The 26630-nt window shown below is 36.1% G+C and overlaps 2 protein-coding genes across 10 annotated transcripts in view; one reads left to right on the top strand and one right to left on the bottom strand.

Moving 5' to 3' along the window:
* Positions 1-8316: 8316 nt before the first annotated feature.
* On the bottom strand, positions 8317-13479 carry LOC110155854 (aldo-keto reductase family 1 member B1-like). Its single transcript, XM_020920024.2, has 10 exons — positions 13319-13479; positions 12399-12566; positions 11724-11840; positions 11556-11633; positions 11359-11481; positions 10014-10120; positions 9627-9708; positions 9463-9546; positions 8883-8965; positions 8317-8801 (listed from the first exon to the last, which is right to left on the bottom strand). The coding sequence occupies exons 1-10, from the start codon at positions 13382-13384 to the stop codon at positions 8759-8761; spliced, it is 951 nt and encodes a 316-aa protein (XP_020775683.1). The 5' UTR covers positions 13385-13479; the 3' UTR covers positions 8317-8758.
* A 25-nt stretch (positions 13480-13504) lies between these two features.
* Positions 13505-26630, top strand: part of tfec (transcription factor EC) — a 61268-nt gene continuing 48142 nt past the window's right edge. For 5 of the 9 annotated variants that reach the window (XM_055154154.1, XM_055154159.1, XM_055154156.1 and 2 more), the window contains exon 1: positions 21532-21684. The gene's annotated coding sequence lies outside the window, so the exon portion shown is untranslated. Of the gene's footprint in view, positions 13637-13830; positions 13944-14663; positions 14789-21531; positions 21685-22957; positions 23114-23400; positions 23549-26630 lie in introns of those variants that run through there. The other 4 variants (XM_055154151.1, XM_055154153.1, XM_020920027.2 and 1 more) reach the window with 4 other exon arrangements.

Here is a 26630-nt window from a genome sequence, read left to right as displayed (position 1 = left end):
AAACTGATAACTGAGTTTGAGGACACCACCCAAACCTGCAAACACAAAGGAAACAGTCATTAACAAATTACAAGAAGTGTTTTATCTTGAGAGCACATAACTAAAACTATCTTAGCAGTATTCAACAAAGCATGGTTTCACTTAGCTTTTTCTTAAATAGTAGTGTATTTCAGCAAAACAGTTTTAAATTCACCTTTGGGTCATTGGGGAAAAGCTGGCTGAAGCCCAACCCAACCCAACCCAACCCAACCCAAAACAGAGTTTAGGTAAACTCTTCTAGCAAGGTGGTCTGGATCAGTTCTTTCATTCATTCCATATTTTGGAGCAGAGCCTCTGATATAGTTTCCATTCTTCTTCTTTAGTTCTTGGGTCCTTTTAAACTTCAGGTGGAGGCAAAGGTTCATTTTTCACTATTTAGCTTCTATAGCAGTAGTAGATATCACAGAGCTGCTGTAAAAAGGTTAGACACCAACCTAAAACCTGAAAACTCCAGGGTTAGTCAGTAACATGGCAGACATGTTATATCTTTAGCTGTTTTCAAATAAAATAAACTAACATCTGCTACAGTTGTCGCAGATGATTTTCATGTCTCACATTTGCAAGACATGAAATAGATTTAGCTTAACAATGAACTAATTAACAATGATATTAATAAAACTGAGACCTGTAGAAAGGTTAGAGGACACCAACCAAACCTGCAAACACAAAGGAAAAGTTATTTTAAAAAATTACAAAATACTAGTGTATTTCAGCAAAATGTTTTTATATTCACCTTTGGGTCATTGGGAGAAAGCTGGCTGAAGCCCAATCCAACCCAACCCAAAACATAGTTTAGGTAAACTCTTCCAGCAAGGTGGTCTGGATCAATTCTTTCATTCATTCCATATTTTGGTGCAGAGCCTCTGATATAAGATTTTCCATTATTCTTTAGTTCTTGGGTCCTTTTAAACTTCAGATGGAGGCAAAGGTTCATTTATCACTCTTTAGCTTCTATAGCAGCAGTAGATATCACAGAGCTGCTGTAAAAGGGTTAGACACCAACCTAAAACCTGAAAACTCCAGGGTTAGTCAGTAACATATGCCAGACATGTTCTATCTTTAGCTGTTTTCAAATAAAATAAACTAACTGTTCTGTTATGCATGAAGTATTGTTTAAAAAATGTTTGAATGTATAATTCTCCTGTTTTTGTGTTTCTTGAATTTTGCTTGTGTATGGTGCCATCTGGTGCATCGCCGGTACGTATTTTCTACCAATGTTCGGCAACTTTGGTTATGATTATTTGTAGGTCCAGCTTTGTAGTGTTTTTGATGCTAGCCTTACAAAGTGGTGGTTGTATGCGAACCACACAGCTCTCGAGATGGCGTCGGTTAGCCTCCGGTGTGTGGATTTGCAGCTTGTACTTGCTGTTGTTTGCCTTGTGTTTTTGTAACTGTTGTAGACGTGTTGTAATGTTGTATTTTTTCTGCTCTGCAGTTTCACTTTCTTAAGCATCATTAAACCTGCTTAAAGACAATCACGTCTGTGGAGTCGTTGATGTGAGAGAAGTCTTATCGCCATAGTTACCGTTACGGCACACTAACATCTGCTACAGTTGTTGCAGATGATTTTCATGTCTCACAATTGCAAGACACGAAGTATGAACTAATTAAGAATGATAATAATAAAACTGAGACCTGTAGAAGAGTTAGAGGACACCACCCAAACCTGCAAACACAAAGGAAAAGTTATTAACAAAATTACAAAATACTAGTGTATTTCAGCAAAACGATTTTAAATTCACCTTTGGGTCATTGGGGGAAAGCTGGCTGAAGCCCAACCCAACCCAAAACAGAGTTTAGGTAAACTCTTCCAGCAAGGTGGTCTTGGTCAATTCTTTCATTCATTCCATATTTTGAAGCAGAGCCTCTGATTTAAGATTTTCCATTCTTCTTCTAACTTCTTGAGTCCTTTTTAACTTCAAAGGTTCATTTTTCACTCTTTAGCTTCTATAGCAATAGTAGATATCACAGAGCTGCTGTAAAAGGGTTAGACACCAACCTAAAACCTGAAAACTCCAGGGTTAGTCAGTAACATATGGCAGACACGTTTTATCTTTAGCTGTTTTCAAATAAAATAAACTAACATCTGCTACAGTTGTTGCAGATGATTTTCATGTCTCACAGTTGCAAGACATGAAGTATATTTAGCTTAGATTAACTATGAACTAATTAACAATGATAATAATAAACTGAGACCTGTAGAAAGGTTAGAGGACACCACCCAAATCTGCAAACACAAAGGAAAAGTTAGAAACAAAATTACAAAATACTAGTGTATTTCAGCAAAACAGTTTTATGTTCAACTTTGTGTCTTTGAGGGAAGCTGACGGACGTTCAACCCAAAACACACAGTTCAGGTAAACTCTTGCAAGGTGGTCTGAATGCATCACAGTTTTCCTCAATTATGCACTTGTTTCAGTTTTATTATTACCAATCACCCCAAACCCACACCCAACACAATACAAGGACCCAAAACCAAGTGCCACCTGTGGAAATTAAACATTAAAATCTAGTCCATGTTTAGACCAGATCAACCCACAAGAGATCACACAGTCTCCATAAAAGTGTTTAGAATATGACACTTTTAGACCAGATTAGGCCCAAATCTGAAGCCATTAGTACAACCATATTTTCAGACCTTGTTTTGAGAGGACACGAGGTAAAGAATAAAATGAAAGAATCGAGGTTTGAGGATTTGAGGGTTACATCATGATCACTGTACAGTTGGATGCATTTGGACGGGTTTTAAATTTCCAGGATAGATGAGAGATTTTTATTGTCCAAGTAAGTTTTCATCCCATTTGAAACCTTCGATGACACCTTCCACTTTTTATTTTGCATTTGTTTAAATTTGCATGTTTGAGTGAGTATTTTATGGCAGGTCCTGTACCATCCTTGTATCATTCATCTCCCACAAATGTACCATTCTTGTCATATAATTCTGACTCACTGTTTTCCAGTTCATCAACCCAAGCTTGGTGCACATTTATAAACCTTTTCATTGCAATTTGTTACTTTTGAAAAACACATTTTTTTCACCATGGTTTTACACTTTGTGATAAATGACATCATCACACATCAAAATACCGAGAGATTTTATTTGCGACACGTTTTGCTTTTGTTTCATGAGTTTCGTTTGTAGTGTTATTTCCTTCATTTTACTGACAAAACCTTTTGCATTTGTTTTCAGAAAAGGCCTTTCTGTAAGTTTCCTTTTACCAGACAGTTTCAGGACACAAGGCCGCACCTTCATGTTTACTTTTATAATCCACCTTTTTCAGTGAGCCATCATTTAAAACACATCCACTGAGTGAAATTCATTTCCTTTCAACGAAAGAATCTTTATCATTTGAAACTCATCACATCGACGCTTTACTTATTTCAATCCACTTTGCACATTGCATAAACGTGAATCTGAGCGTAGAGTAACTACGCACCCGCAGCAGCTTCATTCATCCAACATTTACAAACGAACAACAATTTATTATTGCAAGAATCACTTCGTATCCACAAACAAGACTCACCTGGACTCGTAAGACTCACCTGGACTCCTCCGTGCTGTTTGTCGTGCTGATGGTGATCCGGGTCTCGCTGCACTTTTGGCGCGTTTTTCTGATTCACGCGAGTCCTGCGCTTCCACACCGTCTTTTCTTTCTTTGTTGCCAAAAACGACGCGCTGCCGTGAGAGGAGCTTCCGCTGACATAAAACAGCGTTTAAAGTAACATCAAGAGTCACTTTAGTGAAACTGTCGACAAACAAAATGAGTTGGCTCGGCTCCCCGCTGCCACGTCATCAGGTGACAGGTCCCTTACCTGTCAGGCAGGTGAGCGCCATTTTTAAAAGAACCCAGCATTCATCTGTGCTCACGTGACCACGCCCACCTGGCGGGAATCATCATGACAACTATCCCACGGTATCTCTCCCATGGATCGATCTATCTATCTATCTATCTATCTATCTATCTATCTATCTATCTATCTATCTATCTATCTATCTATCTATTGATATATCTATCTTCTGCTGCTCGAATAAAAAGTACATCTTTAAATATTGTAATGTTGAATAAAATGTGTAACGTGTGTAGAATTTAGAAAGAAAAAAAATGTTCCTCAAACTGTGCTATACTTCTGAATTTTTGACTTTTGACTGAGTTTTACAGAGGAAAACCTGAGAACCAATTCGCCCGCGTCGCCCAGAGCAGTGGCGCCATTTGCTGGAGAAGGAAGACAAGAACTAGACCTTTGGATTCACAAGATTCAAACACAGAACAAACAGAAATCCCCGGTTACAAAATACATTGCTTTTTTTTTTTTTTTTTTTTTCCCGTATACCAGGTGTCCTTTTTTGATGACCATGACCAGATTTGTGATTTATTGAAATTTCAGATAAATTTAAATTGCCTTCGATTTCACTTTTGAGTCTCAGTTCTTTATTTTTAAATAAGTTGAAAACGACAGAGTGAAGTTTTTCTTTACTGAGTCCCACTTGATTGTTTTATGGGATTGGCTATTTAATACTTAAATTTTTGTATGTGTATTTTGTTTTACTTCATCAGAGCTAGTATAAGACAACATGGTGACATCAAGATAGCACTATAATTTTGTGTTGAGAAGTAGTTATCTTTACAATATTCAGTATTGAAATCACCATTGACTTTATTCATTAGTATTGAAATTGAGTTTGAAACAACTCTAGTGGGCTGCCACAGTGGGCACGTCCTCACAGCACGGTGAGTGTGGCTGTATAATGGCACTCAGTGGGCGCACTGCAGTAAATAATAATACAAATTTTAGTAGAGTTCACTGTTGAAATCAAGGCTGTTGGTATTCATATTCATTTATATAATTATGTCTAATTTAACACCAGACTCTTGCTGTTTGCTAATTATTTGGATTTATTATTACCATTTATATATGTTTTTACTCTTTATTATTATATTGTGATATGTGAGCTTAGCCAGGCTAGCGCCACCTAGTGCCTTCGCTCAATTTCATTTCTCTCCAGCGACTAGGTCGGGAATCGGAATACACTAGACAGCTCGCAAAACCCCAGAAGTGCGAGTTCGGGCACCAGCCAATCAGCAAAGAGCCATACGTTCTGTGTTGGCAGCGATTCCCGAGATCGAGGATTTAAAGCCAGAACGAAGAGAATGTTCCGTGAATTTTATCAAGGGGAAAGACGTTATTGCCCTTCTTCCTACGGGATTTGGGAAAAGCTTAATATACCAGTTAGCCCCGTTTTCGGCACATTACATATGTCACGACAAAATAGCAGCGATTGGTTAAATGAAAAAAAGTACCTGCCTACCATCGAGCGAATGAATTCTAATGCTGTGATGTCAGACGATTTCTACAAAGTGAAACTGGCTCATGAATCAGGCTAATGCGAGCTACTGTGTCCAAACAATTTTGCTTGTAGATAAATAAAGTTTGTATTACTCTAATATATGTTAATATATGGTTGCTAAGTAACAGCTACACATCTATGTTTGTCATGCTGCCAGTGTCCAACCAAGAAGTAAAATTATAAACTTAAACAAAACTAAAAACTAAAAAATGAAAATCTGTTTAATGTAATGATGAGTCTAACCTGTCATATCCACTGTCATACCACAAGTTGACTGTGGCTTTGTACGTTTCCCTATATCAGATTTTTGACTTCAAGCTGAGCGATGAGGACATGAAGAGTCTGCTGAGCCTGAACAAGAACTGGAGACGCATAGTACCGTACTGGTGGGTAACGCTCGGGGTTGCCGGGTTTCAGATGACATCCCAACATTATTTCTATTTCGCATCTATTTCTGATTTTAGATTGTGGTGACTTCGTACTCTCAGATGGGGAGAAAGTTTTTTCCTATTCATTACTTTTTACTTTGCCATGAAATATCCAAATTCACAAATGTCGAACCCAATCATTTATTTTAGTGATGAGACATTTACAACAGAAAACATAAATGTGTTTTAACAATTAATTTTAGCTGCCCCTCCCATCTGTATCAAAGGTGGTTTGGGGGTCCGTCACCTGGTTGTTTCTCTGGATATGTCATTGCGCTGCCTGGAATGCTCCACAGTATGACATTAAACAGTTCTACCTTACAATTAGAGGTGGTTTTATTGCTCAAAAATACAGGCATTCTGACTGTGAGCGGGGTTGCCTCTCCACAGATCGACCGGGCCTCATTTCCTAGTTAACCAGAGTGTTGGAGATGTGTGGAGACACTTTTTTAAATATTCCAACCAGTCCTTGTATTTGCAGAGGTAAACATGAGGGAGGCTTCAGGAGGCAGAAATCATATAAAATAGTCTAACTTTACTTTACATCTCACTGAGGAGTTTATACCCTCTCTCATCCCTGGGTCTTGTTATCTGGGTGGGACTTTCTCACCCATTTCCTGCAGAATCGAGGCGAAGAATCAAGACACGGCCTATTCTGCACTTATGTTTATAGACCTTTTGTTTGTCTGTTTTTACATGAGTCTGCAATAATATATCCTGTGTTGTCATTGAGGAACATCGCATTCTGAACAAGAGGTGTGCCATATAAAAATGAGGCCCTGAATAAATCTAATCTAATTATCTATATGATCTGGAGTTTTTATATCAATTTTATTTCACCCCCACCCATTTTTTGCAATAAAGCGGGTAAGCCAATTCATTTCACCAATTTTCACCAATAAAATATGATATATGGTGAAGTACAATCATCATAGTATCAATATAACTTTGTGAATTACTTGTATGCAGCGTACTTTCAAAATGTAAAATATTTTAACTTCATTAAACCTATTTTAAAAACGTACTTCATTATCAACTGCACAGATGTTTACCTTTTTCAGTGTAGGCTGATCTGTGCAAAATGTATAAAGATCATGCTCACCGAGAAGCAAACACTGCACCGATTCTCTGGGAGGCTTTACGACACCTTTGTAGCCTGTATTTTTTGGCTCTATAATAAGATCCTATTATACTTCCAAATGGAGATGACAGCACCCACGGCAACTTTAGGAATAAGTCACAAATACGGGATGTGGGCGGTGATCTGTCCACGCACAATAGGATTTTAAAGTTGCTTTCACTTGCAGCCAGTCAGACAGGCTGCAGGCTACAGTGGGCATGAATAAAGGTCATGACCCTGCATGTTTTTCTCCACAGGGGCCTGAAGCACAAAGACTACCCCTTCAATACAGAATACTAATCATCATGTCGTGTCTACAGTTGTACTTAAAATTTAAATTAAAAATGAATAAAGGTTGGATTAAGGAAGCAAGAATAAACTGACATAATACATATATTCTCTTTTGTTCTATGCATTTTATTAGTTTAAACATCCTATATTAGAGCATTTTCTGTTCTGTGTTATAATGTTGTTTCCTCATCACAAGCATGCCTGGAGTTGTGTTTTGTTTCATTCACATATATTTAACACATAAATCCTGCATATTTAGGCTGAGTCCTTCTCTCAGACAGAAAACACTGTGTTCCACCTTGTGATGTCATGTGGTAATACAGAAGGAGCTCCACTGTGTTTTTAAACTCCATATACCTACACAAGAATCATTTGTATAATTTCAACCCTGGAATTGCCAATCTCTATTGAACTAAATGTAAAATGTAGATGTTAACTTGAAAACTACCTCGACATGACATCACAAGGTGGAACAACGCATTTTGAGATTTGAGGATGCAGACAGTCTAATAATCCAGGGTTATTCAAACGTGTGAATGAGACAAAACTAACTCCAGGTATCTTTATGATCAGACTTTATTGTCTCCAAGAGGAAAGCCCTCAAAGTAGCCAACTTTTGCTTTGTAGACATCATTGTAAACATTTGGCTTTCTCTCAATGAGCCTCATGATGAATTCACATGAAATGGTGTTCACTTCACAGCTGTGCACTGTCAGGGTCAAGAAATGTCGAAAGTGTAAAGTAGTGGTCAAAGCAAAAGTTTAAAAAAAATTAAAAAAATATAAAATTTAAAACAAGTTCTGTGTAATTCTAAGTTAATGTTTTTTGTTTATTACATTCCATATGTGTCCATTTAGGTTGGATGCTTTCATTGAGAATCTACAATACAAATAATCCTTGAAATAAAGAAGAAAAATATATGAAAAAGTGTGTCTAAACTCTTGACTAGTATTCTATAAAGTATTTAGACCATTCCGACCTCTAGTGGCCACTCTTGGGATAGTTCTGCAGCAGTAAAGCTACATCAAAGATAAACTGATATAACAAGAATTAAGCAAAAAAAAAAAAAAAAAAAAAGACTTAACAGAGAATGAGAAGTGAAAGCCGCATTTTATTCCCAGGCACACAGCAACACATGACTTCGAACATACAACAAACATGACTATCATATGACAAAAGGAAGTGCTTGGCCAACTCCAGGCAATCACAAGTACATAGCCTGTAAGTTTACATGTTTAACAGAAATCAGAACAGTAACTGATAATGTAACTATATATATTTATATATATTTTGTTTTCCAAATAAACAGACAATTTCTTTTCAGTAAACTTTTGTAAATGCAGATGAATGCAGATTTCACACATTTCAAATAAACATAGATAAAAAATACCTTAAAAGTTTTTGATAACAAATATTAAAACAACAATTTCAGTTTTTCTTTTTTTTTCTTCTGCAGGAGTGAACTTAATAACGTAGTCTTAACAGTAAAACTAAAAAAAGCATCTTGAAATGTAACAGCCAACAGGTGGTGTTTCAGAATTCAGCATTAAATGGAAAATCCTTGTGTTTTATGCCCCTAAAAAGAGAAATTTGATATTAATATATGAAAGATCAAGTAACATATCACATCATGAACTGCACAAGGCTCGACTCTCACCATTGCATCCCACACACTCTCCAGTTGCGGTTAAATCCCAGGATGGTCTTCATTTCTTCCTCACTCAGTTCAAAGTCAAACACCTTCAAAAACACAAACAAAAATAAGTCATAGATCAAACTATTCTAGTCTCTCATTATATCCAACAAATTTAATGGTAGAACGATATAAAATATTTTAAAAGGTGCAATGTGTGATTTTTCTGGTTTGGGGAGGGTGGGGTGGGATTAATGCCTCCTGCAAGACTCCATGAAAATGTTATTTCTTGGCCAAGTATGTTTCGCAATATGGTATTAAACTGATATCTTCATGGAGACAAGCAAGAGGCATCACCAGACAAAGTGCTACCTGTCAGATCTGTGGAGAAGAGTCCACACTCGCAGTAATAATACATGTTTTTCAAGTATTTCGGAGCTATAAAAAGACCTATAATTGAATAAATACTAGTTAGATCAGGTTAAAACCATACTAAATCTCAAGCAAAGGAGTAACATCTCCATGAAGACAAGCAAGTGATAGACCTCCCCACTGGAAAATTTACATAATGCACCTTTAAAATACTTCAATATTTGCTACTCACTTGAAAATTCTCCTGGATCCTCTGAGGAGTGATTGACTTCGGAATAACAATGACATTTCTCTGGATGTGGAAGCGGATCAGGACCTGACACGAGCAGACATGTCAAACTATAATGTAATGTAAAGTGTATTGTGAAATCACATAAACCATGTTTTAGCTTGTACCTGAGCCGATGTTTTCTTGTGCTTCTCTGCGATGGCTTTAATGTTAGGGTCCTCCAGTAGAGAGGGGTCCTCTGGCTTAGCCCTATGAAAATGACAAGATGCATTTACTCTTTGGCACAAGCTTCTTCATTGATAAAAAATAAATAAAAAAATTATGCAAACATATTTCAAGAAGAATAGAAAAATCCAGCCACAAAACAGAGCACAAAATTACTCAACTCCCAAATGATTACAAAACATGATGCACACCACCAAACACAAAGAGGAACAAAAGTCACAAGTATCTGACTAAAGGACTAAGTGCAAATTAAGGCGCGTTTAGGGGGATTTGACCTACTTATAAACACAAAACTAAAACAGCTTATAAACAGTTGAACAGTTACTAACCAGGGTCTGTCGGGGGAGCCCAGGGGGCTGTAGGCCGTCACAGAGATGCCCTTTGAGTGGCAGTAGTCAATCAGCTTCTGTTGATTCAAGTACGGATGACATTCCACCTAGTGGCAACAAACAACAACTTCAAGTGTGTATCAGGAGCAAGATTTTGATTGTGCATTACTGTGTATAATGTTTTACTACACTTTAGAAGTATAGCAGACAAAAATGGTTATGTACTTTCAATAAGATGCTTCATAACCTAATATGGTAAGGTAGGGGTGTGCAGAAATATTGAAATATCAATATATCATATCATTTAATGTGATGATACAGTATTGATATCGTGGACTACTGTATCGATATATCAGCAAGAGTATTTTTACGTGTGTTTTACTAAATAATTTTGTTACAGAGCTACAGTTTTGTGGCTTGGGGATTGAAAGGAAACTCATTTATGCAACACATTTGACATTTTCACTGTTTTGATGATTCAAATGTTTGTGTTTCATATGAACTTTGTACAAGAAGTGGTTTAATAAAGACTTTTAGTGTCACAGCCATGATTTAGACTTTATTTTTTATTGAACAGTATCGAATCGATTTGAAATATATCATATCAAATCAAAAGTGCACTGTATCGAGGTATGTATCGTATCGGCAACTTCTTAATGATACCCAGCCCTAATGGTAAAGTGCTGTAAAGTACATGTATTGATTCTAAATTGTAGGTTTGTGTATTTACTTGCATTTGGTCTTTGTGGTTGTAGCTTTTTTTGCCTTCATTAAATTGGACTTAGCAGAATGACAACACATATTGTGCAGCTTTACTTTATTTTATTTTTACATGCCTCTGTGCCAACTCTGCTCTGTTGCAAGTGCAACCTTTTAAATATTTTTTATAAATCATAATTTCATTAGTTTAGCACTTTAAATGACATTTACAGTTAGTTTCTTGTGTTCTATACACCTGTAAAAGCTATAGGGACATAAGACATGGAACTATAATGTACAACCAGAACAGTCAGGACACTGATTGTGACAAATGGCTTCAGAAAACAGAAATATAAGGTCAACTCAGCTAATGACTGTAGCCTGAGGGAGACTGCTGAGGCCCTATTACATAAAAAACAGGGCATTTACTTCTGTGACTTGATGAGGGAGGACAGATAATGTCATTATAGTCTTATTGCTGTTCTTGGAATCTGGTTTTATCTTGTGTTTGGTGCTTTAACTGAACGGATAGCTGGATGACTCAGCAGTTTCCCATGCAGTTGTATATTGCAACAGTGCAGCATACAATGTACTTAGTAGTTAATATTACAATTATCACGTGGTATCTAAACCTCCTTAAGCTCACCTGGTTGTTTGCAGGCTTGTACTTGAGTCCTGGTTTGTTCAAAATGGCTTCAATTTGATCCTTGTTGAAGTTAGAGATTCCTATAGCTTTGACCAACCCAGCATCAACAAGCTCCTCCATAGCCTGCACGTAGAGTAAAGGAATATACAAGTTTTATGCATAATTATTTTTTTTTACAATTCTTATTATTAACCTACCTCCCAGGTTTCTAAGAAGTTGGAGTTATCAGGAATGACCAGGCCGGCTTCATCTAATGGGAAGTTAACATCACCAGACTAAAGAACATGATAAAAAAAGGCCCATTAGAACAATACAAAGGCAACTGAACATATAGATCTCCATATTATTAAAGTATAAATATTGACCTTGAATCCCAGTGGCCAGTGAATTAAATAGAGGTCAAGGTAATCCAGTTTTAGGTCACTAAGAGTCTTGTCACAGCCTTGTCGCACACGTGGCTTCTCATGGAATGTACTCCACAGCTAGAAAACAGAAAAAAGTGTCATTAGGCCTGTAACATTTATTTTTTTTAGTCAATTCATTTTGAGTCAAACGAATACTTCTATTATGCACTGAAACTTTATAAATATATTATCAACCAAAGAAAAGATAGAATAGTGTGACTGAAGACTACTAGATAAAGAATATGTATGAGTAAAATGTATTATTGTTGATGAAAATTTGAAATCTATTGACATTTTGATTAAATAACGCCACTGCCTTGCTTTAAAAAGGTCATTTTGTATGCATTATAGAGTGTATATGGTCCAGATAACGTTTATGATGATTAAATTACGACTACGATAACTTTATATAATCGACTAGTCATGATTAGTCAGTTAATCTCTCAGTTAGTCAGTTGCAGTCCTGTTTGGGATTGCCTTTAATATTTATTTAAATGATTACACTCAAAGCAAAATTATTATTTTTTTGTTCTTTATTCAACTTGACCTACTAATATTGTTCAGTGTTTTCAGACCTGGATAGGTAAAAATTGAATTTGCATAGAATTAAAATGATTACACTATGTATTTCCTTACCTTGCTGACAATGAAAAGATCCTCTCTCTTGACCACACCATCCTTGATCATGGCGTGGATTCCCTCTCCCACCTCCTTCTCGTTCTCGTAAATGAACGCACCATCGATGTGTCTGTATCCAGCGGCGATGGCGACTTTCACTGCCTCTGTCACCTTTCCTGGGGGAGACTGAAAATAAACATGTTATAAATAACCATTTGGAAAGACAGAGGGATCATATAACTGAAAAAGTTGCTGATCTAGGAAACTATGTTCTTTTACATTTAAGTTTTAACAAATTGATGACTATTATTTTCATTTTACAAATTATTTTGTTACATTATAGGCTACACAGGTCATCAAGGAGCCTAATACAGTAACTTTCAAGCATATATTGAGTGAAAAGCAACACCACACCTTTTTTGACACCCGTCTAACCAGTTTTAAATCTAAATATGGTTTAAAACAATCTGTGTTGCTGATCTAATGAAAATAGTGTTTCAGTGGTTTGTAACAACCTGTTATTGCATTCAGTGAATCAAAATTTTACATGAAGTAGACTAAAAGTGTCAAGTGTCATTGTTAGTGTCCTTAGTCAACCCCCCCCATACACAAAAAAATAAAAATAGAAATACTGTGCAGCCTGTCAGTCATTCTTTCAGATCATCCTGTGTCCTGAGACTGAAGATCTATGAAACAACTACTGCAAGACAACTCCGTGAAATTACAAGCCAGGAAACTAATCTGTTATATGGCAAAGCTGCAATGAATAAAAAAAAAAAAAAAAAAAAAAAAAAAAAAACTCGGCTTGTCAAGCATGTCTCGAGTTGCATAACTGCGCAGCTGCTATACTCAAAGTTATGCTAGTTTGGATGATTCGCGCGCTTGCCCCTGTCCGATAAACATGAATCTACAAAGTAAATGTGGTTCTAAACACGCACCTTCCACGTTCCTAGTCCCAAAATGGGCATTTGAGCTCCGGTGTTGAGTTTCACTGATGTGGCCATGGCTCCAAGCACCGAGCGGAACAAACAGAGACGCAGCAAATGAAGAGTTCAGCAGCAAACGCTCAGAGAAGAAGGTTTATAAGGTATCTGCGATCGATTAACGATGTCTGCCCTGGTTCACTCAGCGCACACCAGAGGGCGCTGTTGGGACCTGGAGGTTTGGACATGTGCTTCATCTCATGTTCATTTTTATCAAGTTAGTCATAAACCTGGACCGTGGCGCTGCAGTCAGAGTCATATCGAGTTCACCTGGTAAATCTGCATATTCATTTAGTTGATTAAATTATTTCATTCAGTTCTTTAATTATTTCATAGTCTCTGATACGTAACATCACGAGAAGATCTGCTAATCTCTCTTTATTTATTATCTTTATTTAAATTTTTGATTTTTTTAATTTCTCTGATTCTGATCTATATTGTATTTTTATTCCCTCTTTGAAATCCAGATTTTACTGTCCTTTATGAACAGTTCCCCAGTTTGATCGACGCCCTCCATTCTGTCTCTCATCTGCTGTTCTCATTAATGAACACTAGAGGGCACCATCGCCACGCCTACAGGGTAACAGTGAGAACAGTTTCATAAAATAATCTACATCATTTTTTGTGCATAAGCCACTTCAAACGAAAATTATAATAATTGTTGATCTAACAGTGTAGCTTAACAATCATATGCATTTCATTACTTCAACAGTGTATTCTTTTAACACTGGAGGATAACATTCTGGTGAACATATTTTTATACACATGTTAAAAAAAAAACACCACTAAAAATAGCACAAATTTACACTAAATGGTAAGGAACCTAAGCTTATGTGTTTATTTCTAGAAACACTATATGAAAAAAATAAAACAATGCAATGCAGCCCAACTATTGTTTTATTCCTACTTAAATCTTAGTCATGATTAGGATGTTTTCTCTAGGATTGTCTTGGTTTTGTAGAGTTGTCCTTAGATGTCACCATTTAATCCTGGTTTAGTCTCTGCATGGTCCCTATTAGCTTTCAAGACATTAGGTCCTTTTAAAGTTTCTTATCTATGTAAAGATTAAACAATGAGGAGGTTGTGTTACACTGTTTTAACGAATGAGTTTAGATTAGAAAACCAGGATGTGCAGAGTTTTTATTTGATGTGAACATCTTAAAAACAAAATGATCCACCATAATTGTAATCACCCCAAAATGGCAACACATATCAGACATAGAGTTACGGGCGCCAGGTGCTGCTCTGTCCCTCACAATGGCTTTCACTAAAGTTTGTCTCTTCTCTGATCCTGTCTCAGCTGGACGTCTGCTGTCTCTTCAGATCTACCTTCACAGACGGACGGACCATTTACCGTCCAGAAACCTGTCAAAGTACCTCAGGAATCAAACATAGTCACACGCTGCCATGATCAAAGCCCGGGAGGTAAGCCAGACAAAGACGCCGCCACATACAGTATGAGAAAAGACTAGTTTTTATTATTTTTAGAGACTTTTATTTGGAAAAAAATGTTTCTCTGAGTGCTATCAATTAGACGAAAAGGGAAAGATGAGGGCATTGGAGATAGAGACATGGTCACACACAGAGATAGCCACTTACGGCAAACTTTTGGACAAAGGCAGTGGGATTAAGTGATTTTTTCAGCAAAGCATTTGAAAGAGAAAAGTGTGAACAATCATAGGCCAGTGTGCAAAGTAAGGAAAATGGATTGGCACAAATAAATATATGAAACCTGTGTCCAATCTCCATTAGTTGAAGTTATAATGTGCTTCGGTTTCTGAGCAGTAAAAACCTGCGTATCCCGCGGAGATCAAACAGTACGTTTTATTTCTCTACTCTTTTGTCCTGGGTCTCTCTCCCTCCCTCTTCTATGGCCTTAACTTTAGTGCATTGTAAAAAAAAAAAAATAAAAGAATAAAACTTTATTTCACTATAATGATTGTATAAGTTAAAGATGAACTGTGTAACTTTTTGGGTGGACGGTCAGTCACAATACTTGTGTACATGGAGGTATGATTTCTTTGCGTGTACTGTTTCATGGTGAGGCATTAAACTTATTTGACAAACAGGTGACACCAGTAAGCCAAGTTATAGACAGGATCTGTGAAGAGGCAACCTGGCACTCATAATCCATAATACACAATATATTTTCCAGTAAAACAACTGGATAAAAGTAAGGTGGATAACTTTAATGTCATACTGTGGGACATTCAAGGCAACGAAATAACATCTCCATAGAGACACACAGGTAGTGCACCCTTCACTAGAAAAGATATATTGTTATATCTGTAGATCTGACCTACAAATTTGGCCTACTGGCATCACCTGCTCGTGTCCAAGGAGACGGATAAGATTAATGCCGCACTGAGAAACAGGTCTTTCAGGCACAGCAATAACATAGCCATGGAGAGATCAAGCTTCAGAACATCCTCCAGAAAGTTACATAGTTTATAGATTAGCTAATTTTATTTAGTTTATTTGAATGGGGAACAACAGTGGTAATACACTGAATCTGTAGCCTCAACTGTCCGAGGGCAGACTGATAAAACCTTGGTTAAGACTTGGGCTGGGTATCATTAAGAAGTGGCCGATACGATACATACCTCGATACACAGGCCACGAAATGATACGGATACAGTGCTCTTTCGATTCCATACGTTATATTTCAAATCGATTCGATACGGTTCAGTAAAAATATTGGCTAAATGATGGCTGTGAAACTAAAAGTCTTTGTTAAACTATTTCTTGTGCAAAGTTCATATGAAAACACACCCATTTTACCCATCAAAACAGTGAAAATGTCAAATGTGTCACATAGAAAGGTTTCCATCCACTAAACAAACAACAAACTGTAGCTCTGTAATAAAATAATTTAATAAAATTTACCAAAAAATACGCTTGGTGATATATCAGTACAGCAGTGCACGATACTGTATCATCACATTAAACAATACGATAAATCGATATTTCAATATTTTTGCACACCCCTAGTTAGAACCTTTCTAACCAACCCCACCCCATAAACCTTAATACACCTGTACAACACTATAAGGCCAGGTAGATGAAATGTCTTGCCCAAGGACACAACAGCAGCTCTGAAGTTTCTATATAAAAAATAAATACATTTGATAGTGGCTGACCTTTGTCCGTCTCTATAATTCTGTTCAGAGAGTAGGACTAACATTTATACTATCATGTATTACAACTATACTACAAGTGATACTAAATGCCAAATCATTCTAACATTACCACTAAATAACTTACTTACTACTGGGCTGTAGCAGAATAAAAGCTTACAAAGTTAATAATATAGGATCTTGCATAAAAACAACAACATTCAGAAAAGTTAACAGAAGATTAAACTGAACAACTCCAGCTCACTCACTCCTTTTCCATACCTTTTCCTTTCTCCTGTTGTCTACATAAGTCTTTATAATCCTGCTATAATAACTAGTCAACTAATACAAAATTTGGTCAACAAACTTAGTTGACTAGACTTAGACAAACTGTGTTGATCCACAAGGGAAAATTAGTAGCACACACATCACAATATATTATTATAATAACAAGCAGTAAAAAATATGAATGATAATAATAAATTCCAAGTAAGTAAAAAAAAACACCAAGAGAGTGGTGTCAATTAAGGCACAAATTATATAAATGTACAAGTAAAATAAAATATAGAAATGCAGTAATGCTAGTATATCTGAAAAACTGTATGAAAATGATATGATGATTGACAGGACATAGGATTATAAGTACATCAAGTCTGATTTGAGTGATATTTTTATAGTTTCTGGCAGAGTGAGCCCTGTCTTCATCTAAATCTTAAATCTATTGTTGAGTGTCTACAGCTCAGTTCACACACACTTGCATTCCTCACATACTTTCACGAACAATAACAAGATCCTGAGAAACACCCATACGTCATCAGAGCATATAGTCAGCAGGACGGGGCGTGGTTTAAATGTGGGTAATATGCTTGACTTCATCGAAATGTTCCACAGTAAGGCATTAGACAAGACAATGTGATATGTGTATTCCACCAGACCAAGTTACTGTACAATTCAGATCTGTGCAGAGGCTACATCCACATGACAACACTCCTGGATTTTTTTCTTTTATGGGCTGAAAAAAATTGTGTCAGATCAATAAATATTCACGTCCGGACAACAACGGAGCGCTGAGTGAAAACGATGTAATACACATGCCACACCTGTATGTGGCGCTGTAAACAATGATAATTATATTTAATAATACATATCTCATCACCGTTTTTTTTTTAAACTTTAAGGTAATTTAGCCTATTTTAGACGTATCCCTGAAATATAGCTGTTTTGTTTTGCAAAAGTTAAACATAAGTTTTTGTTTTTAGCCATAAGATTTGGATGTGAATTATTTGAATAATTTGGTCACAAAATCCAACAGTTTAATTAAATCAATAATTGAAATGCAGATGCTTTTCAAGGTTTTTTTGAGCAATAAAACGCTCTTAATTAAACCAATGCAAGATAGATGACTTTAATGCCATACAGTGGGACATTCTGAGCAAAGCAAAAACATCTCCATGAGACAAGCAGGTGATAGACCCTTTATCAGAAAAGTTACACATTGCAGCTTTAAGACTTTCAGCCTAATATATCTGAAAATGCAAAGTGCTATCAAAAGCATGTGAAAAGATCTCTCTACTATGCAGGATCATATTCTGAAGTATTAAGGCTTGCTGCTGGATAGAGGATAGAGACTGTACCAAACATTTAAGCCATTTATTCAGATAATGTGGGGGAATGTGTGTGTGACAGAGCTTCAGTGAGTAGCCTTATTTAGAGTAATTTTCTGCTATTTTGACTTACTGTGGTTTAAATTCAGCGTAAGTATGGGAATTTTATGCATTTTAATAGATGTTAGGCTTGGTATCAATTTTGCAATTCCTACAATTGATATGAAGCAAATGACTGTTTAATAAAATAATGTGGAAGAAATGCAGGGTCAATATAAGGTCAATAAAAATTATTCTGATAATAGGATACACAGCAATGTTTGTGCAGTGCAAAAAAATATATAAATCCAGACTCCTCACTTTTATTATATTTATATATTTTACTTATTACTGGTCTGACAAATATTTTTTTTATAGGGCTGGGTATCATTAAGAAGTTACCGATACGATACATACCTTGATACACAGGCTACGATACGATACATATCTCTATACCGTGAGCTTTTGGTTCGATACGATATATTTCAAATGGATTTGATACGCTTCAGTAAATAATAAAGGCTAAATCATGGCTGTGATACTAAAAGTCTTTGTTAAACCATTTCTTGTGCAAAGTGAACAGGAAGCACTCCCATTTTAATCATCAAAACTGTGAAAATGTCCAATGTGTTGCATAAATGAGTTTCCTGTCACTAAACAAGCAACAAAACTGTAGCACTGAAACAAAATTATTAAGTAAAATACACCATGCACACCCCTACTAACTAAGGTGAAATTTGAGATGCTACAGGCTTTTTACATCATTTCATCACCAACCAAAACACCAGGATAACGTGAGAGTGAACGTGAGGCTTTTCCTGTTGTGTTCACTTGGCTCCCCCTGGACACTGCTGTGATGCTGCAGGCCACAGAGGAGGGACACTTTTGTCTCTTTCACAGCATCTGCTGACTCTACCTGAGCAGTCCTCCAGTTAAACTGCACTGAGAAGTTTGACTGAGACACGAAGGCCACTGAGACACGCTGTGGAAATGCAGCAACATCAGATGCAACAGTCTGCTGCAGCAAAACTTTTTCAATATTTCAATAAATAAATATTTCAATCAATAATGTAACTCTTTCTTTCTCTCTCCTTCTCCCTCTTTCTCTTTCTCTCTCTCTCTCTTCTCTCTTCCTCTTTCTCTCTCTCTCTCTCTCCTCTTCCTCTTTCTCTTTCTCTCTCTCTCTCTGTCATTCATCCCTGTGTACCTATGTTTTATTCCCGGTTTGTCCTCAGTACATCAGAAGTATCTTTTTAAGCAGACTACCATGATAATATTGATGATAATATTCAAGATTTTGCTGAAAATCTTATCTTTAGTATTCCCTCGTTTGACTTTTGGTGTTTTCTGGTGAACTTTATCATTTTACTTCCTGGGCTGAGCTGTGACATACATAGAAGTTATTCCATAATTGTTGCATTTATACTGTAAACAATAGGCAACACTAATTTAATTTATTTAATAGTTATTATTTGAAAGTTGGAAATATATAACAAAACCTTTTATTTTCTTAAATTAATGTTTAAACTGTCAGAAAATGTGTTCCTTACTTCTTTAATGACTTAGAAATGATCTCTGACTTTTGGATGTAATATTGTTTATTTTCAGCTTTCATAAACTGCCACTTGACTGATGTAAAACTGTCTACCACAGGTACTATCCACCAAACAAAGTTATTATCATGAAAACCTGCCAACCTGTCAAGTGGCTATTTCCATCTGATTAGTTTTGGATTTGACAAAAAAGGGTTAAAGTACTGGTGAGAGATGAGATGCTGTAGTTTCAAAAAGCTGCGCGACAATGGCAGCAAAATAAAGTAAATCAAATGGGACCGAAATTGAGACCTGGACCGCACCATTTCTTTATTATAAATTATCTCAAAATCTCATCTTTTCTTGTTCTTGTGGACCAAATCTCATGATGTAATTTTCTTTACAAATGTATTGATCTGTGAACTTTGCTACATCTTTACAATTTGTGGATTGTTAGGAACTATTGGTTACTTGGCCACAACAGAAGAATCTCAGTCAGTATTGTCTAAAAATTCCATATTGGTCCATTCCTTGTGATGGTGTGGTTGTACGGACATGGTCTTCCTATACTTGGTTGTGATACTCTATAGTCCATCGTCAGTGAGCCGGGGTGTCTCGTCTCCTGCCCCTCAGACACAGTTTGGTCTTCAGCTTGATTAACCACTTAGTTCAGTCTCTCAGACACAAGATTGCAGGGAAAAGACCAGTAATGAAGAGCTTTTGAATTTACATGGATGAGAGCTGCGGCCGGCGCCTTGATTTTAGCCTGTCTGTGCTGTTTGTTCTTTGTGGAGATGTCTGCTATTTTAACGGTAACGCGTAACAAGTGTCCATCCAGCCTCCTCCATATTGCTCCCTCATCAACCTAACTGCATTGAATAAACAGAATCAGCTTGCGTTTGGAGTGGAGCGCGTGCCCTTCTCTTTCAAACAGTCCCTGATGGCTTGTTCATCATTGTTATTATGCAGATTACACTGTGCAAATGAATGCGCCGTGCAAGCCCCTTTTACTTTAGCATTGAAATGTCATTGCTCAAGCCTGGCCCAAAACACGTTGTTTAGTACTTACGACTGAAGTGTGGCTGTGGGATGATGGGTAAAAAGAAAAGTAAAGAATAGGAATTAGACAACATGTAACAATGCATGAGCTTGTTGCATTAATGAAAATTTGGTTGAAATTTGGATCACTGAGTATTTTGAGCTTTGGAGATGTGACTAATGATAAAGAGTTACTCAAATATGTGTGAATGAAACAAAACACAACTCTGGATATATTTTTGAGAAGATAACAACATTCCAACATGACTAAAAGCTCACAATAGACAGAAAAAAAATGAAGCAATAGTCTGTATTGCGTAATACAGAACCTATAAAAATGTGTTAACTCATTTTAGCGTTATCACAGTATGTTATTTTTAGATAATATGTAATTTCAAACATTAAATACTTTCTTTATCTTATAATGTAGTCTTAATTTTGATCAAGCTTAAGTTCTTTTTCAACTATTTATTTAACTTTTTTAGTATCAATATCTCTATACTCTTTCTTCCCATTTCATGCTACTGCTCTCCTGCTGAATAAAAAATATAAAAAATAAATTACAATAAAATTTCTAGCAAAATAAATATATATATACATACTGTGATACTCCAAAAATACTGTAGTAATTTATATTGCCTACTCCTGTATTTAAAATGATAATAACATTAATAACATTATTGAAGCTACAAAATTTGAAACTACAAACAGACTGCTCTTACAAGAATCAAAAATCAACCTCTATATGACCCCTTTTCTTCCTCTGAACGTGTATTAGTCCAGTAAGTCTTAGAAATAGGAAAACATGACGAAACGCGTGTCTTTGCACCCCGCTCGTGGGCACTGAAAAAGAGGAAACATAATTTGGTTTAAATCTGAGGCCTTTCACTTGTCCATGTGTTCAGGAATGCTGAGCTCTGCACCGAAACATCAACATCTCGCAGAGTTTAGATTAAAACTAAGATCAGCAGCGCAAACCTCGCAATCTACAGGTAACTTGCATTTTATTATCAGGAATTTCAATATTACGTCTTTTGTTTCAAATCATTTGTCGATAATTACGTGAGATGTGTTTATTCATTTGCAATAGTAGATCCAGAGCTAAAGGCGTCTGAATGGTTCTAGTGTTATGTTTTATGTATCTTTCAAAATTAGAAGAAATGCACAGATTGTTGAAAACATTTTTAGAATAGTAAAGTATGATATTATTTTTTCATTAGTCTTTTTTACATCTTTTCTTATTCCAGTGTTGTATTCCAGTTATGCTCCATGCAGTTTCATTGTTTTAATAACTGTGATTTCAAAATACTGACTAATTGCTAACAGAACAAAAATAAACCTAATACATTTTTTTTTTTAGATTGAATATTTGACCTGACCACACAGTATAGTCCACGCTGTACTCTGCTTAAACCATGTAACCATGCTCAGTAGTCCTATTGGTGGGTCTAATACTACTCATAAATTGCATCCTTATTTTCATTGTGTTCTTGGGCAAAAGACTTCTACCACTCTTTGCTTGTAGAGCCTACATATGCTTATTGATGAACGTGTGTGTATAAATAGAGGTCAGCAACAGTAAATTAGCCCTATACTATTTTAATGCCATACTGTAGAACATGCCTGATCTCCATGGAGATGAGCAGGTGGCAGACCCTCCGCTAGAAACGTTATAATGTGCACTTTTAAAGGTCCTATATTACACAAAACTGACTCTTGTGAGCTTTTAGCCATGCTATAATGTTGTTACTTCATCAAAAACAAAGTTGGAGTTGTGTTTTGTTTCATTCACACGTGTTTGAGTAATTATTTACTATTAGTCTGACTTCATCTCCAAAGATTAGGACATTTTGTTCCACCTTGGGATGTCATGAAGCGGTAGTTTTCAAGTTAACAGCTGCTTTCTCTCTTTTGTTTAGCAGAGATAGGAATTTACAGGTTAAAATCATCCAAGTGAAGTATGGAGTTTAAAAACGCAGTAGAGTGCTTCCTGTATTACGATGGGACATCACAAGCCTAAATATGCAGTGTTTGTGTGTTAAACATGTGAATGATACAAATTTTGATGAGGAAACATCATTACAGATCAGAAAATAGCGTAATATGGCTCCTTTCTTATGTTATGTAGTTATCCTTTGAGAGCATGTCTTGGCAAAGCTCCTCGCCTTTAAATGTGTCATGGCATGATTGACTAGATCACAATGACACAGCAAGACTGTTTCCCTATCAGGCACTTCCTTATTTGGAGTCATCTGATAATATTTACAATCTGTCCAAGAAAACCTGATGAACTTCTCCATTGTGCATGCTCATCACGGGACGGGGACCTCAAAGTGGGTCGACTCGTGTGCCGATTTTGGGGCCGGGGAAAACCATTATCAGAGTTGGGACATATGGAAACACAGTCACAAGACAGTTGTGGTTTGTTTATATTTTATTTATTGGCTTCTTGTCACGGAAGCCTTGTTATCAAAAGGGATTGCTAAAAAATAATATCAAACACATTAATGCAGTAAACCTTTTGTCCTGTAACTTAGTGATATGAGACAGTTATTTAACTTTACTACTTTATTATGCAGTTGTTTTTTTTTAAATTCTGGACAAAACTGGAAATAGCCTACTCCATTTTAATGCAAAACTTCAGCTGCATTCACTTTTACTCTTGTGTGATCCTGGTTTGATCCCATTTGAAACCTGAAGTTCTTGGTTTGGTTATTGAGGTCAGAAAAAGTCAGCGGGAGGAAGTGTGCAGTTAACATTCTAGTTGTTGTTAACTTTACCTTTAACCTCTGGAAGTGCTGAAAAGTGCTCATAAACTAATCAAGGTGAATCATTAGGATGCTCAGAATGCAGGAGGTAAGTGAGGAATAACTTTGGATTGTTGGAAACAATTTAAATTGTTCTTGTTCTGTTTTTAACATTAGTTAACTTTGCCTTAAATAATTCCATTCTTGTACTAAATTATTTATCTTTTCTCTGCAGTTTTTGAACACCAAGTCAATAGATGTTTGTGATTGAGCTGATCTGGATCTATATGGCTTTACAATAAACAACATTTAAAACCATAATCTACGTATGTTATAGTTAAGACAAAATACTAAGGAAAAACACGATATGTCCTTTAAAGGTTTTTCATAATCATCTCAGCTCTTAAGTCCTGATAGAGGGGAACACAAATCAGCAGTTGTCCTTGTTCGAGTTTCACTGTGCAGTACTTACTCATAATATAAGATGTAGCGACACTGTTTTGCCCTTATGCGTGTGGCTATTTCCTCTGATGGAGTGGTGCGCAAGGACCTAAGTGAAGTGTGCAGAAAATAGAGAAGTTGATTGTATGAAAAGTGTGCATTTGAGAATCTCTGCATGAACGGGCGCAAAAACGTGTGATTTTTTTTTTTTTTTTTTTGCACAACGCTTGTTTACATTGAGCAACATAAAAATGACTGAAGTCTGACTCAGATTTAGAGAAGTGATCAAAGCAATAGACAGACACTGAAGCCTCCAATCTAATTTAAATAGGAGAAGTGTTTACAGCACCATCTAGTGGCCAATGTTATTTTCACACTTGAATTTGAGTCAGCTTAGTATTTAGTTTAAGAATTTACTACATAGTTTTCTGGTGAAGGGTCCGTCAGATGCTGTTCTTCATGGAGATGTTATCACTTAATCTGGCCTGTTAGTCACACAGTATGGTATTAAACCTTTCTATCTTCATGGAAATCAAACCAGACCAAGTTACCGGTCAGATCTGTGGAGAGGCAACCCTTGCTCATGGTCAGAATGCCTGTTTTTGTAGGTATTTTTGAGTAATAGAAACACTTGTAATTGAATAAATGTGAGGTAGAGTTGTTTAATGTCATACAGTGGAACTTTCCAAGCAGAGCAATGACATATCCATAGAAACAAGGAGGTAAAAGACCCCAAACAAAAAGTTATATAATGTACCTTTAACAAATTACTAAACCAAATCCATGATGCTGACATTTTTAACTGTACTGTCAAATTACTACAGATAGATAGATAGATAGATTTACTGATTGATTAATTTCAGTCCCAGGTTTATTCTGACATTATGTCTGTCATATTTAACATACACTGACCGAAAAGGTGTAGGTTGAAGCTTGAGCTTATTATAAATACAGCATAAATACAGCAAGAGGAAACAAACAAATCAGTAACAAATCAATAACAGTACAACAAAGTACTATATCACAAACACAGTTAAATATTTAAACTTCTTTATAAAATGGAAGAGAGTGGTGCACAATTTTAGGTCTTCTGTAAAGTTGTTCCAGAGCTCCACCTCTTTAAAAGATATACAGCATTTCATAAAGTTTGTTCAGATTTTTAGTTTTATTTATTTATGTATTTTTTTGGATAAACATCGCTGTACTTCTGAGCTCATATTGTCTATTTTGGATTTTAAACATATTCTGTAATGATTTTGACAAGAGATTGAGAGGTTGTTGTTTACTTTGTACATGATTTTCAAAGTGTAAAGGTCGACTAAATCGTAAACTTTCAGAGTTTGAAGGTTTATAAATAAAGCATTGGTTGATTCATTATAAGCTGATATAAAATAAATCGTATTAGGATCATATTTCATGCTGTATTACCTGTCTGTCAGCGTGCCTCAGCTGTACACAGAGTGATGTGGTGTAAGACAGGACACTTGGTCTGGTCCAGGAGCTGACTTCAAAGTGGTCTGGTCTAGTCCCTCTCTTTCTCTCCCCTCTGTGGTGCTCTCTGGTGAAGCGAGCCAATGTTCATCACGGTCTGCAGCCTCTTCCTGTGTCTGCTTTGCTTTGAAGCCTGATTGAATGAACATACAAACAGTATAGTGGTTGTTTTGGCTGGAAATTAGTTATTATGTATAAGTAGGTTTGCATACCTTTAAATTTGTTCAGTAGTACTACTTTGAAAATACCTGTTTATGATAGTGTTATTTATGATTATGATTATTATTCTTATTATGATCATATTATTATTATTATTATCTTCTGTACCTATTACCTACTTTTATTCACTCCCACTTATTACTTATAATCATGTCTCATATAAGGTAAACTTTCTCTGCATTTGAGCCATCCTTGCAGTGAGCTGGTGCCGTACAGTGCTCCATGATCTTGAGCTCAGTTTAGTCTTGACTACCTTAACTGGTGCTTGTTTTGTGTTGATGGGGAAACCCTTCTTGCGGTGAAGTGTGAGTGCTAGTCACATGTAGGCCTGTCACGACAGCAAATTTTGAAGTATGGTAAGTTTGAAAGTAAATGTGGGCAATAAACGATAATATTGGAGCTAATTTATGCCACTGAATCAATAATCCAAAACAGGTAAAATCATAACCTGCAATAAATAAACAAATAAATAGCAGAATGAAACACTTAAGTTCTGTGTTCGCATCTGTAATGAGTCATAGACTTAGACATATAGCCAAAAAAATAAAAAATAATAGTAGTACAGTAGTACCAATAAAATGTACACATGATAAATATTAACCCCAGTTTTAATATACTGAATGAAAAATTAATATAGTAATTATCATGACAGGGCTAGCAACATGGATGTAAAGTGTCTAGCCCAAAAACTCAAGACAGAAAAAAACTGCGAACCCCTGACTGTTGTTAACGTCTCATGGATCAGTCTTTTTTAAATATCTGAGACCACAATTTGACCTGATCTCAACGCATCTGTAACAGCAGTGTGAAAAACAGCATTCAATTTAGCAAATTCATAACATTTCCGGCGTACTATCTGCATTAAAGCATTGTTGTTAGCTTTACTCTGACAGTTGTGAAAAGTGCTTATAAACTAATCAGGGTGGATCATTAGGATGCTCAGAATTCATAAGGTAAGTGAGGAATAACTTTGGATCACAGCAAATCCTTTAAAATTATCTATACAGTGCCTTTAAGAATTAAATTCTTGTACTTAGGCC

Source organism: Boleophthalmus pectinirostris, unplaced genomic scaffold, assembly GCF_026225935.1.
Source record: "Boleophthalmus pectinirostris isolate CB_2022bp ecotype Guang Dong unplaced genomic scaffold, ASM2622593v1 HiC_scaffold_18, whole genome shotgun sequence".
Classification (NCBI taxonomy): domain Eukaryota; kingdom Metazoa; phylum Chordata; class Actinopteri; order Gobiiformes; family Gobiidae; genus Boleophthalmus; species Boleophthalmus pectinirostris.
This window is presented reverse-complemented; position numbering and strand designations above follow the sequence as displayed.

Excerpts from the sequence above, each read along its gene's own strand:
- LOC110155854 (XM_020920024.2), bottom strand. The coding sequence starts at position 13,384 with ATGGCCACATCAGTGAAACTCAACACCGGAGCTCAAATGCCCATTTTG. Across the intron at positions 10,121-11,358 it reads ACAAGCCTGCAAACAACCAG|GTGGAATGTCATCCGTACTT; the intron begins GTGAGCTTAAGG and ends TGTTGCCACTAG. Across the intron at positions 9,709-10,013 it reads GGCTCCCCCGACAGACCCTG|GGCTAAGCCAGAGGACCCCT; the intron begins GTTAGTAACTGT and ends TCATTTTCATAG.